The sequence below is a fragment of the Passer montanus genome, unplaced genomic scaffold (genome assembly GCF_014805655.1).
Source record: "Passer montanus isolate IOZ18808 unplaced genomic scaffold, ASM1480565v1 scaffold18, whole genome shotgun sequence".
Lineage (NCBI taxonomy): Eukaryota > Metazoa > Chordata > Aves > Passeriformes > Passeridae > Passer > Passer montanus.
The window spans coordinates 9499603-9514544 of record NW_024365381.1 but is presented as its reverse complement, the minus strand read 5'-3'; the positions used below and the strand labels follow the sequence as shown (position 1 = coordinate 9514544).

The window sequence follows — 14942 nt, the reverse complement described above, 5'->3', positions numbered from 1 at the left end:
GAATTCAGAATACACAGTTCATGTATGAACTATGGCTCATAAATACAGAGTAAATAAGTGCAGTAAATACATCTTACAGAAATACAGTTCATAAACACAAAATTCATAAAATTCATAGTTCCTATTCCCCCCCACCAAACAACTGTGTTCTGTCTGCAATGCTCATTTATACAGAACAATTGTGAAGAGGCCATGACAAGGAGACTGGAACTCAAAATTCATGTTACCACCTAGACACTGAATGCCCTCCCTATTTGGGAGAGTCCGTTCCCTCAGGGAGTTGCTGTTGCTCCCTCTGGGAGCTTCCCTTGGAACAAAGCTGCCAGTAAATATTGTGCTAGAACAAATGCTGTGTCTGTGAGTGTTTGTGCATCACTTTGTCAGGGATTGTGGGCAGGGAGTGCTGCAGCAGAACTGATGTTCTGGCTTCTCTGATGCTGTAAATAAGGCTTTCCAAAATGTCCATTCTCCTGCCCTGGGGCATTTGGGGAAATTTGTCACCCCTTAGTGCTGTACACAACAGATGAACTGTCCTGTACAGCACATGGAGCAGACAACCCTGGACAAGGTCTGCATGGCCTGGGGATCCATGCTTAGGAATGTCTTGCAGCAGCAGTGGATATGAGCTTTTTTTCTATTCCATGTCCAGCTCTTAGGGCTCTGCTGGTGTCTCAAGAAATGGAGTTGTCAGGATCTCAGCAGCAGCTAGAAGTGCACCAACAGTGACACTGTAATCTGGGACTGGGGAATTCAGAGGACCTGAGAAAGGGACCAGATCCAAGAAAAGCCAAGTACTTAAAGCTGAGCCACACCAGACCCCACCACCCATCTTAGAACCAGTGTCACCAGGAAGACACCTCAGAAGTTAGCAATTGGAGATTCTTTAATGAGAGATGCAGCAGCACCTGTTTGACAGACAGGAAATATGTCCAAGTTAGTTTGCTGCACAGCAGGAGCTCAAAAACATGATAACACTGACATGATATGAACTTGCTAAACCCTCGAGTTTATTATTCATTCCTACTCTGCAATGCAGGATCTAAAGATGCTGCAAGTTGCCTTATCTAAAGATCTAAAGTGATAAGGCAACTCAGAAACATGACAGACCGGGGTGCTTCTGCCTGTTTTCTCAAGGAAACCCCTGGGAGGTTCCCTTAGGACCCGAGCAACTGCTCTTCCAGGAAATCAGGCCTTTGGCTGCTCGGGGCAATTAGGAGTCCCAGAGGTGAGGTCGAGATGGAGGGCGGGGCTGGCCTGGCCGGGATGCGCTGTGGCACCTGTGACATCACAGCCCCAGTGTCACAATGGGGGCAGCTGTCCAGCGAAGCAGCGGGGAGCGCTGCCCCAGTACAGCCTCGGCGAGCGGCGAGCGCGCACGCAGACAGAGGTTGTGCCGAACGCTGAGCGAGGGCCACGGCAGAAAGGCGAGTCCCCGGGGAGCCGCTTCTCACCGGGCACCCGGAGGCCGGTCCCGCTCGGGAGTGTCTTTGGCAGGGCAGGTGCTGCGGCTGGGGCAGCGGCACAGGCCTCGCAGTGTGCCAGCTGCCTGGCCCCCGCCGCCCTGCCGCCAGATCCCTGGGGCTCTTGTCCCCACTTCCCCTATCTCCCTACGTCCCTCCCATCCCCACTCAGCCCCTGCTCACCTCCTTAAGGCCATGGTTACCACGACGTTCCTTTTCTTGCTTGCGCAAGCCCTCCTCCAGTACCCACAGCAGGTCGGGGATGGGCTGGATGAAGCCGTGCTGGAGCGCATGCAGCAGCGTGCCGAGTATCTGAACCAGCAGATGACTCAGCTCATTCTGGAGCTGGAGCAGACGAAGCTGGAGCAGAGCGGTGGGACCTGGGGAGCTCCACTTGTGCGGCAGTTCTTGGCTGTGACTGGAATCCTCATCCTTCTCTTGGTGCTGCGCTATGGACTCAAGAAAATTAGAGGCGATCCAGACAACGATGGCCACAAGGAGAGGTCCAGCAGCAACTCAGTGGAGGAGGAGAAGGAGGAGGAAGAAAAAGAAGTAGAAGAAGAAAAAGAAGAAGAAGAAAAAGAAGAAGAAGAAAAGGAAGAAGAAGAAAAGGAAGAAGAAGAAGAAGAGAAAGAAGAAGAAGGACACGACATAGCTGAAAATGAAGACACAGAAAACCACGATGCAAATGTGGAGGAGGACAATAAGAATGGAAAGGAAGAAGACAGCAACCTTGATGCAAAGGCAGAAAGCAGTGTTGGAAATGAAGCAAAAGAAGGCTATGATGATGCAGAGGAAGAAGTAAACAACGATGAGGAAGTGGAGGAAGTCAATGCTGCCGGAAACGGAGAAGACAAAGGCGATGGAAACGGAGAAGACAAAGGCGATGCAAACGAAGAAGACGACAACTACAGTGTCAAAGAAAACCTTGGAAGCCTTTCAGAGGTGTGCATAGAGTTGCCTCCTCTGGATATGGACAAAGGCTGCTCCGTGGTTACGGACCTGATGGACAAACTCACCCACCTCTCTAGACAATGCTTGTGCGACAGCTTCTACCCAGTGCTACAACAAGCCATCGGAGTGGGCAGCGCCTTTGAAGGCTGGAGTCTCCGCACACAAGGTGATGTGTACCGCATGCTTGTCCCCCTGAGTCCTCCTCCAGGACATGCCTTCCACCTGGAGCTGGACACTGCAGGCATGCTCCAGAGGAACTTCTGTGTCCGTGTGGAGCTGCTGTGCACCTGCATGAGGGAGCAGCTGAGCGAGCACAAACTATGTTTCCTCCACCACCCTGAGGAGGAGCTGAGAAGGAAACAGAACCCCAGCTTGCTGCACACCCTCTGCACTGGCTCCTATCTAGATGTGGAGAAAACTGTCAAGTGGTTCTATGAATTCATGAGACAAGCCTGGATGATTTTGCCTCAGTCCTGCTACTGGAGTTTGATGTTGGAGCCCTGTGGCCGCACCTGTAAATTTCACCTAAGCAATGACAAGGAAACCTTTGAGGTTGAGCTGATCTTTGGAGTGCAGCAAGGAAGCTCGGATATCTTTGTGGGCAGCCAGCCTGCAGAAGTAGACATCCCAAGCACAACGTGGTTTGAGACTTATGCGGTGGCAGAGGCAAAATTCTTCAGGCAGGTTTGCAGAGAGTCCAGGACATCTGGCATTGCAAGTGTCTGCAGCTCCTAAGCAGCATCCTGATGGGTGGAGATTTTTTCAGCTATATCCTGAAGACCGTGGTGATGCACCTCCTGAACACCGTACCCCTGACACGGTGGAGCAGGAGGGATTTCCGGCAGCGACTGATGGATACCCTGACGTACTTCCACTGCTCACTGGACACGACACAACTTAACCACTTTGTCACAGGCAACGAGAGGCTTCCTGAGGAGATCAGTTTGCCCTCCGACTTCCGGTGTCTCAAACACCCAACCTCTTCCAGCACCTGGCCAGCAGTCTGGATGCCCACACCAAGGCCATGCAGGAGTACGTTTGCCTACTGCATCGGCTCAAACAGCTGCTGGTACATGGCCAGTGAAAGAGATCCTCACACACAGCTGTGCTTCTGGGGCCTCTTGATAGACCCTGTATATGTGAACCTCCCGTAGTTAGTCCATTTACAGTATATATTAGTACCCTGTAATTAGTGCATTTGCTATACTTACTAATACCCTCTAGTTATTGAATTTACTATATATTAGGACCCTCTAGTTAGTGCTTTTACTATATATATATGAACACACTCTAGTTATTGAATTTACTATATATATTAGGACCCCCTAGTTAGTGCTTTTACTATATATATATTAACACACTCTAGTTAGAGAATTTACTATATATATTAGGACAGTCTAGGTAGTGCTTTTTCTCTATATATTAATACCCTCTAGTTAGCGCATTCGGCAATCCTGAATCCTCTTTGTTATTGTTTCAATAAACCAGAAAATTTCAGTATCTGGATGGTGCAAGCTCTCCTTTAACTCGACCAGACCTACAGCATTTGTAAATTCCACTAGTTGTGAATTTATGAGTGGCTGGGAGTAGGCACTGTTATTAGCAAGCCTTCTTTAACAAACACACACAATTCTCACTCCCTACTTCTTACAGCCTGTCATTGCATAGGCTCTGCATGTCTCACTTGCATACAAGCTCAAGTTTACTTTGCATAGCTGCCTTTTCTGCCTCAAGCTGGGGAGATGGATACCATATCCAGGTCCTATGACAAGTGTGGTAACTCAGTCTGTGAAATTTTTCATGTTCTGGGTACAAATAACATAGCATGGGCAAGATCAGGACATAGAGAGATAAAGCGAAAGCATTTCTCCTTCCAGAGCATAGACTAAACCCTTACAGCATATACTCCTTTTAATGATAGAAGCAAGGTAATATATTCTATATTCATCTCAAGATGACAAAGTGCTAGAGATGAAGATCCTCCTTTGTAGAGCATCAGTCATCCTCTCTAGAAAGATGAGGAGAATCATAGGCAGCATCTGCCAAGTTGATCCTTGTCTCATGTCAGCAGAAAATTGGTCACTAAAGCGCTCCCTAAAAGCAAAAAGTCAATAATTAGCAAAACCCTAAACCTCTTATATATTGTCACGACTAAGTGGAATTTGTATCTGAAGCCTCTCAAACTCATGGCTTCCTGTGCATAGCAAAAGCAGGGAAATTTTTAAAGCAGTCTTCGAATCACGCAACACACTGTTTAATAATTGCCAGGGTTTTCAAAGAGGATGGATAATGATACAATCTTGCTGGTCACAACATCAGTTGCGGTCATGCAGCTACTGAAATGCCTCAAGGAACGCAACTGCAGCTTTGTTAGTGATTGCTGGGCTTGAACTCCACAAACCTCCTGAAGATAGGTTACTTATGGTATAGATAAAAGTATTCCCTTCTCTCTTATTTTTTCATTGGTTGTCCTCCCTGTTGTTTCAGCAAGCTCTCCTGTTACTGCACTCAGGAAGCTTGCACAGGACTCACAGGAAATTCCTCTCTATTATTTGGCACCCTGCAGACCATATATGCTGTAACTCATCTTCTCAGTGAAATACACAGACTTCACCTCCGCCATGTATTTTCACAGGGAAATCTTGCCATTCTCTAAATTGTTCTTATTACCTGTTTTGAAGGCATTCTCTGCTTCATGGATATATTTTGATGGGTAGCCAGATATGAGGGCTGCATCCTGGGAGAAGATACCTGAGAGGTATTTTTCCAGTGACAGCTGTATTCTTCGCCTTCCCAGGGGCAGTGGCTGTGTTTTCTGCTAGTTAATAATTTTAAAAAGTCTTTCAGAATGTGATTTTCTTTCTGACTCCCAATCCCTGGCTTCCCAGCCCAAGAGGGAGTTTTCTCTACCAGATATAGGGAGAAGCTTCGGAGCAGCTAAGATGGGGCCACAAGAAAAAGGGACTTCAGAGCCAGGAGAAGCAGTACCACATCCCCTCCTTGCTTGCTGCAGCTCCTCCAGAGATGCCACAGCCCTGGGACATTGGCCAAAATTGCACTTACCTTGCAGAGACTGGCAAACTCCACACATTGCCTGACCTAATGAAGAACATCAGCAGCTCCACCTGCCAAAAAGCAACGTGCAAGTTTTTGGCTGTTGGTTTGAGCCCTCCACTTCTGGAACCAAATTTCTGTAGCCTCAATACCACAAACCAGCATGAGACTCCTTGTGTCTAAAGAGAAGGGTGTTAAATCATTGCTAACAACAGAAACACACTTTCATCCTCCCCACTAACCACTTTGATATTTCTGAAACTATTTTCCTTCTTTATATAACAGCAAAATAAGTTTTCTCTCCTTGATATGGTAAGTTGAGCATTCTAATGTGTAATGTCACAGAAAGGCATATCTTAGAATAAAACTCCAGTGTCTCATACTGTGCTAGATTTGTGATGAAATAAATTTCCAAAAGAAACTTTTTTGTGCTTTTCTCTCATAATGGGTGGGATTATTTCTTTAGTACTTCAAGTAGCTTGGAAGAAGAAAACCCTATCCCTCTTATCCCCTCAGGGCCCCTGAATCCCATCCAAAAAGGGTAAATATAAAACCATTTAAAAAAAAAAGATCCATAAATTTTCTAACATACTTTATTACTTGTAGGGACAGACCAGTTATCTTTTCCTTGAATTTATTAGGGGATTGATTAAACATAGCATGTATTAGACATTATGTCTCTCTCTTTCTTACCACTCTTCTAGAGATGCTAAAAACTAGAATACACATGTATTCTGTTCTGATCATTCTTGGACAACATATCAAAAAATAGGTTCTCGGGGAGAGCAGTAGAACCTAAAAGTTCAAAGAATCATTTCCTAACATCCCAGTTCTTACCAGTGCTTGCAAAACCTCACTATACACTCATCCAGAAGGCAGGCTGAGAGCCTGCCTTCAGCCTTACTCTTGCTCTGATTCAATGCTGCTTTAATATTTTGCAAAATGTTGAACTGAAAGAAACTAAAATTGCTTTTCTGCTTGCTGAAGAAGATGTATCAAAAGAACATTGTCATAGTAAACTATGGATGAGAAATGGCTGTATTCTTATCTCACAGACATAATTAACCCAGAATATATCTCTATCTTCCTGAAGTGCAAGAATGTACTTTAAAACAGAGCAAGAAGAAAAAACATAGGCAACCAGGAATATTATGAGATGCTCTTATTAAAAAAGGAGCATCTTAATCCAGCTCTGGTACAAGGAGAGAACAGACTTATTTGCCCAAATGAATTGCAGCAGCAAAGTAGCAGGTGAGGTTTCACAGTGGCATTCAGCTGAAGCAGCATGGGCTGGGAAATACAAGCTGGGTGAGGAAACACAAGCTGATGACCGTCCTGATACTTACCACCTTGCCCAAATGAAAGGCTCATTAACCCCAACAAGAAATAACAGAAGTTTGTTAATTTACTCAAAATGCATACACCAGAGAAGTGGCTTGAGGACTGTTTGTTTGATTTTCATTCAAGAATGACACAAGTACAGACAATTGTTATAGGTGATAACTACTAATTTTGATTTGTGCTAAGATGTAAATCTCCTTACTCCAGGGAAAAGGCTTTGCTCTCAGCTTTTGCTACTGGTCAGAGCTGCAGGGTCTCATCGTGCTCACAGTGCCTTGGCCCTGTGAAACTGGGCCCTTCCCAGGCACAGCAGGTACACCTAGTGCCACACCTCTCCAAACCCAGTCCCTGCAATGCAGATGCACGTAGGCACACTGGCTACTCTCTTGTCCTATTTGAGGCCTGCAAAATCATGATGCAAGCACTCATAAATACTTAATAATAGTCCTAAAAACTGCTCTAACAGGCACAATATTGAACAACAATATTGAAGATATCTCTCCAAAAATGGAACTGTAGAGAAAAGGGTAGATAAGTGTCTCTGACCAAAATCCCCTTGGCCTGGTGATAGAGTCTTCTATGGGGGATGTGCTGAGCAAGAGTTTAAATGTCCAACTTATGCAAGGAGAGCTTGGTGCCAAAGAGTACTGTGTGGAACACTGGGGACACCAGTGATTTTTGGCCATCTCTGTTAAAAGCAGAACTGATAATGTAAACAGTCCTGTATTTTCTTTTAACTTGGTTTTAATAGCTAAAGCCCTTCAGAACATAATTAATGTTTATATAGCCACTCTTTAGAACAAATTAATCAGTTCCTCAGAAAGACCATTACGTTTTTTGCCTCTGTGCATTGTAACCAATTATGAATCCAAGATTCACAGCTATTAGCTTCACCTAGAAATTCAGAAGTTGCCAATATATTAATTGCAATTTAATAAAGAATTAACAAAATATGTACAAATTAATTCAGATGGAATAAGAAATTAATTTTGATGAAATATTAAAAATAACACAATTAGAAGTAGGAATGTCTAAGTCTCTCTCTTTTTTAAGTAGTTTACACTTCATTCATACTGACTTGTTATATCCATTTTATTCCACAGAAAAGTCCCTGTGATTCCAAAGTACAGATGGATTGTGCTTTTAACTGTACACTGCACAATTTATGTGTCATAGACAACATAAAGCATAGCAGTTCTTGCTCTGTGTTTGGGGATTCTGTGGTCTCCAGGAATCCAAGCTACTAATAGTAACAACTGAAGCACTGAATCACAGAAAAATGGGAAAAAAGTTCAACAGATGTTGGAGTATCTATCTCAAATGAAGATAGAAATGTGCAAGGAAGAATGTTCATAGAGCTGCCTTTCATTTATTTCTTAAACTGAAGTCACAATGCACAATGTGTGATGTCATAAAAAGCCCTACTGCGAATATTTCTCGGTTGAGATTTCCTGGTAACATATCACAATGCCAACACTGCAGGCCAGATGCTCTGTTTCCATATTCTACCTTTGCAATGAATTGATGCTTGCTTCCAGTTTAGAATCACATTTCATGTTTTCATTATATTAAAATATAATTAATATGCTCTAAGTTGTGTTTTTAAGGGGTATAACTGACTAATCAGAGCTTATTGAAGAGGGCTGTGTTTGCTTTCCAAGGTATCACCTTTAGTGAACAGAGACTGTACAAGCTGCAGGACATGGATGTAAGGGACTGGTACTGACTCAGTTTCCTTACATATTCCTCTCTAGGTTTCTTTCTGTGTTTCCCCATATCTTTTGAATGCATATCATGAATAAGGTCAAATGATGCCTATAGAATAAGAATAGCCACTACAAAAATCCACCTGTCTTACAATGCCCTAGGTCAGCTGGACTAGTGGTGACACAAAATAGGGCCAATATAGGAGTATACTAAGTCTTCACACTGCAATAAACAGCCAAACTCCTTTTGCTCAAAAACTGGGCCAGAGAGTGAGAGATGGAGGTTTGGAAAGAAAGTGGGAGAGAGATTAAACAGCCTCTGGTATCCAATGCCTACAGATGACAGCTTCAAAAATATTTCTGGGGATATACTTGGCAAGCAGTAGCCTGCAATTTCCTTCTAGATACATATAAACAGCTAAAGCACACAAACAGCTTCTTTTTATAAGAGATATAATTATCTTAATTTTCATGCATGTACAAAGATAATTTACAAACTAGCTAAGGCACAGCTCCCATCACTGGCCCCTTCTTCCTCCCTCTACCCCAGGGCAACCTCCCAGAAAGCAGCTGGTACTCATGAAGTGCAAAGTCAAGACTTAAGACCAAGCCTCTTGGCATGACAGACTGGAGTGGTTCATGATCTCCCTGTCCTTCACAACACCTGCCATCCCAAAATTTCAGACAGGGTCCTGGAGTCCTGAGAGATTCAGGGGATGAGTTCCCAATGCTTTCAAAAAAGATATGACTGCCTCTGTGCTCCAAGATTGATTCTCTGAAAATCCTGCAGTCACAAATGTAAAAAAAATTAAAACCAATTGACAATTTCCTACATTGTGCAGAGTCAGTTTGTCTCTGGGCTTGAAATCTAATTCCCCAGGAGAAAAATATGTTTTCATTGCCTGAAAAATTTACAGGCAACCAAGAAAAAAGGAATTGGGGGGTCTGAGACAGAATAGATGCAACCAACTTCTGATGGCTCCCATGCCAGCTGTGCAGGAGAAGTGCACAGGCACCCCTTCCCTCTCATCTGTGCTCAGGGAGCACAGCTCAGAGAGCTGAGGGAAGAAAAGAGGGGCAGAGGCTAAGGGGAGAGAAGACATAGCAAGGGAAGGGGAGTGAGGTGCACAGTCCTTAGGGAGGAAGTCATGGCCTGGGGGGAGATAGTGAAGCAGAGGAAAAGCATAAAGGAAGAGACTCATTGGTATGGCCATACTGCAGTGGCTCCAGGCTGGCTGGGGAAGCTTTGCATCAATGTATGGCACATTATCTCTGCTGTCTGAGATGCTGCTGCTGGTTCTATCAGCAACTTTATCTGAGGATAAAGAACAAAGTCAGGAGAAGAGGGGAAGCAAGGATGCGGGAGCTAGCTGCCTCCTGCCACCTTCTAACATCAAATGGCTGCAAGACTCCAGCCTTTGAAGTGTGGGAAACCTTTGAAGTGTGATTGATCTCATAAGCTACTAAAGTGGGCAAACCCTTTTCATTAAAAAAAAAAAAAATTATCATCAAACTAATCTCAGCACTGCAAATGCAAAAAATGCAAAGCCATATTCCATGAGTGGAAGTCAAGACCTGCTGAATCCAGCAAATAATACTCAGAAAATACCTGAGCTGTATGAAATGGGCAGGAAGAGGAACAGCAATGTTCTTCATGGCTTTTCTCCCAGTTCCAAGGATTTCCCATATGTCATGATCCTTGCCAATCATCTGAAATGTAGGCAGCTCTGGATCCCCTCAAGAGCAGTGCATGTAAAACAAGGAGGCTCATAAAACTAAGAGTCAACTCCATTGTCCTCTTCATACAACTCATGTTTCAGCAGTGCATGGATTTCATGTAGGACTGATAAGCGTGCCTTACCAGTTTGGATGTTGATCTTTTTTTTTTCACCTGATATACTACTGCCACCAAAAAAAAACCCACATAGCTGTAAACAGGCAGAATTCAACCTTGGATGTTGATCTTTTTTTTTTCACCTGATATACTACTGCCACCAAAAAACCCCCACGTAGCTGTAAACAGGCTGAATTCAACTAGAAGTTTAACCTCATAAAAATGACTGTCACACAGTGAACCCTCAGATGTATGTACAAAAAGTACAATTGCAATTAAAATGTGAGATAGTAACTCAGAAAGCAGACTGATAAGTAATATGTACACTGAATTAACTAACCTCCTAGCTACATGAATGAACAGTAATTATAGGTATCATGAAACAGAGTCACAGAGTGTAACTGCACTGTAATTATATTTGCTGTATGAAAGGGTGACCCAGGTATTACACTGATAAATGAGATGAAAACTAGAAGAAAAACCCCAGCTCAGGATCCAAGCGGGTGGAACAAAGCCAGAACGATACCCATTCAGCAGCTTTTACTGCCTTACCATCTCCCTGCCAGAGGAATATTCCACACATCTCTGGAGGGACAGTGCTGGTGCATGTGTCAGTACTGGGATAACATGCACACTGCTCTGCCTTAGTATCATCCCTGGAATCACTACCCTGAGCTATTAGCAGTGACAGGCAAACTCCATAACAGGAGTAAACTGTCAGCCACACAAATTCATTTTTTTCCCCTGCAGTGTATTTGGTTCTATCAAGCTTAATGTTAAATGCACATTTACTGGGCTAATGTCAAGTCGCTCTGCCCCTCCTGGTCATTTCTGCCTAAAGATAAAGAACTGGAAGGAGGAAAAGACATTGGTTTTTGTTGGGTTTATGATTCTTGGGTTTATATATTGCTTTTGCATTAGCAAAGCTTTGCTGTTTATCTCTGACCTTTTCAGTACTCGGCCAGCTCAGAAGAGAGAGGCATGGTAAACACCTCAATACACACTAAAAGAAAATAGAACTGGGAGAAAAGACAGCATGGGAAAGTAGTCTCCAAAGAATACAGGATAGGAAAAGGAAATTAAGGGAATCTGGTCAAGTACATCCCAATAGGATGTATAGATGACCCTTTCAAATCCCATACATTTTCAGTCACAGTCATGCTTTTTGCCTTTATTCCCAAACCTAAAAGAAGCTGTTTGAACTTGTGTAACACTGCCATCCAGTGCTGCTGGCGTGCCCCAGGCTGCAACCCCTCCTCTGCACCCTGAGCTAGCCCATATGGGAGCGAGGCCACCATCTCAGCAGGGCCCAGTTATCACCATCCTTGGGGCAATCTTCCAAGCTGTATTCCCTCACCTGTGGAAGTCCTGGCATGACTCTAACCTACTGGATGAAGAGAGAATTGGAGGGCACAACTATCTTCAGACACCGGGACCTCTGAAGCACTGTAGATCACATAATCTCAAAAAGTGAACCCATCCACACATATTCACCTCTGTTCTCCAGTCTTTTAACAACTCTAGAATGAAGGTTTCTTATTTGATAAATATAATGCTTACAAGTTGCTTGCTCTTGGGCTTGAGAACTGTGATTTAACTGGTGTCCTTCTTCTGGGAAAGGGCATGGTTGTTCAGCCTACAAGGAAGACAGAATAACAGCCATGAGGATGTTGGTTAGGTTTTGCTCTAATGGTCAACATAGTTAAATTTGAGGAGAGGCAGATTTTCTATATTTTTTAATTAATAAAATCTTTCATGTCCCTCAAGCAGCCAGAAGGGATATTCTCACACATTTTTCAATGTGGCCCTGGGGTTTTTTTTCTTTGAACTTGCTAAAACCCTCAGACTCATATTTTGAGACCCATTTCAAGACCTGTCTCATAATAAATATGACAGGTTGATTAATACAGTACCAAATAACTTACATGCAAATTCCTCAGCATATGCAAAAGACAGTCTTTGTCCTTTTGTTGCTTCAAAGCAGAGCTTTTGGTTTTTGCAACACTAGTTCAGAACTCTGTGCAAGTGTCTCCCAGGCCAGTTCACTCCCTTTAGCCGAGCAACAGATTTCTTCTGGATTTATCAACCTTCATCATAGATGTCTGGAACTTTTTCACTACTAACTAAATTGGTACAGTTGCTACAAAATAGCAAAATTACAAAAATAGCTTCCTTCAACTGAACAGCAGCAGAATGGGCTGCAATGACTCACAAAAATAGATCCGCTGGCTTTTAAACATGCTTCAGCAAGAAAGGTACAGCTGAATTTGATAAAATACAGACACTTTCTCTGCTAACTTGCACAGTCAGGAGAAACTCTACCTTTCAAATCAGGTGAATTTGAAAGGAAATCTTTGATGTAACACACAGAATAATGTCCTGTAAAAACAAACAAATGCTTCTTCTCTATTTTACTGTAGCTATATTTAGTTAATATTGATGATTTGAAAATTTAATGTAAGGATTAATAGTGGGGATGGTATTTTTAGTCTTGATCTGAAGAGATACATCATTATTAATTAAAGCAGATACTGTACCTGAAGCCAAATAGATAGCACACAGTATTTTCCATTTCTTTATGCTTCAGATTTTTCAATAAAATTTCTTGAATATGCAGAGTCATAACAATGTTTATGAAAAAAAAATCTAAGTACTGATTGATGTAGATGGAAAGATATAGTAATTATTGTATTAACTTCAGAAAGCGCATCCCAAATATTGGGTTTGTTTCTGTGCTGCTTCTGGGCATTAATTTTGGCTTAATCCATGGAAAAGTGTTAAATTCCAGAAATCTTTCAGGTAAAATATTTTAATCAAAAGCTTTCAGGACTTTCAGGTTTCCATTTTTCCTCAGCCTCCAGGCTTTTCCTGATCTACTTACATCCTTTCACCTGCTCTGATAATCTTCTGCCATTACTTCCCACTTCTGGTAAATACAGAGCCCCTCTTCTAGAGTTTGATAGCAAAGGAGCACAGCACTGGGCATCACCTATGATGTGTTTCCTGCACCAGCCTCATCTAAGATACATAGATTATGGTCTCTGTGCTTCACCAACCCAGCCACTTTCAGATGAGGGTAACGTATGCCAGAATGAAAATGCCATTCTGAGAATTATGAGCAATCCAATTAGAAAAAAACCCCATAATTACCATTACTGTTAGTATGCCAGAGGGCTACTGTCCTAGTTTTCTTAGTTTCCAACTTGGAAGAGCCACTTGGGCACATCGATCTCTGACACTTTGTAACTTCAAGAAAAGTAACATGGAAGAACAGCAGATCCTGGATACTAATGTGTAAGGTACCAAGCCCAAGAATGACAAGGTGAAAATCCTCACTCACAGAGAGCTCATCTTTAAGGACTGAAATGGAAACCATGCACTCATTTGTGTCAAAGAGGGTTGCTGATCCCTGTTAGTATCAGTCTATTACTGCACTGCTGTCAGTGTGGGCAGTGAAACCTGCTGGATTGGTTCCTACCATTGCTGGCTTCCTTATCCCTGCTAGGAAATGTGATAGAGAAATATTTTGTCTTAAATGTGAAGGTGAGCCCTTCTGTTCTTAGGTTTCAAACATCAGTATCTAGGCAGGATCTGATTAACAGAAGCAGTACCTCTCCAAAAATCTGGGGTGTAAAACAGCTCAGCTGGACAACAAGTGGTAGGAAGTACCAAAGCCTGACCTTAGGAAAAGGTCAAGTCGGGTATTTTCCCAGGGCAACACAGATCCACGACAGGGAGATCCTCAAGGCTCACAGCAGCTGGAGGGTGCGGCTCCAGTGACTTCCCAGGCAGAGGGACACCATGACCAAACAAGCTACCCTGACCTCCCTGGCTGCTCATCCTGCTCTGCCCATCTTTATGTCTTTGCCAGATAAACCAGCAAAATAAGTTATTCCTCCATGATAGCAAAGCCAAGCCTTGTACAAATCACTGACCTTGAGCTAGCCCTGCTCATGGATGTCTCTAATGGGAACTAACAGGTATTTAATCTGCTTTAGTCCTTATTTCATAAAATTTTACTAAAGTCTCAATTTTTAATCTCAGCCAACTGATGGTCCTCCAAATATATAACAAAAATGAGTCTTTCACAGACCTTTTTTCTTTTTCTGCTATCATCCAAGGACCATTGATTGCTTTTCCCACCACTGCACTGTTCCCAATATAGCACTATATTCCACAGTTATCTCCTGCAGGAATCTAGACTTTAATACTCCATCTTTATATAAGCCTTCAAAGTCTTTTGGTGCCAGAAATGCTCCCAATTCAATAATGTAATTACATTGAAAGACACAGGAATAAAGTAAAGCAACTAGGTTTCTGTGAAGTGGAATCAATTTGCAGCAAATTTATTTATTTTAACTAATCTTGACCCAGAGTCATGAAGGGTCATGATGGGAAGTCAGTGCTCTGACTGATGGGAAAGGAAGAGAAGGAATGCTGTCCACAAGGCATGTTGGAGAACTCTGTCACATGCATTTCTAGGTTAAACAGTCTTCAGCTTTCAAACAAGAAGCCTGACAGACAGAAGAGCACTGAGGGGAATTATAGTCTTCACTTTGCTGAGACAATTAATACAATATAATGGGCTGCCTC

General features: G+C 43.0%; 1 protein-coding gene across 1 annotated transcript; it reads left to right on the top strand.

The window, feature by feature from the left end:
* Window positions 1-1304: 1304 nt before the first annotated feature.
* Window positions 1305-3498, top strand: LOC120500277 (inositol 1,4,5-trisphosphate receptor-interacting protein-like 1). The gene is given in 4 exon segments (XM_039704922.1): window positions 1305-1971; window positions 2134-3111; window positions 3114-3362; window positions 3365-3498. Coding segments are annotated over 4 exon segments (2028 nt in total).
* Window positions 3499-14942: the final 11444 nt, after the last annotated feature.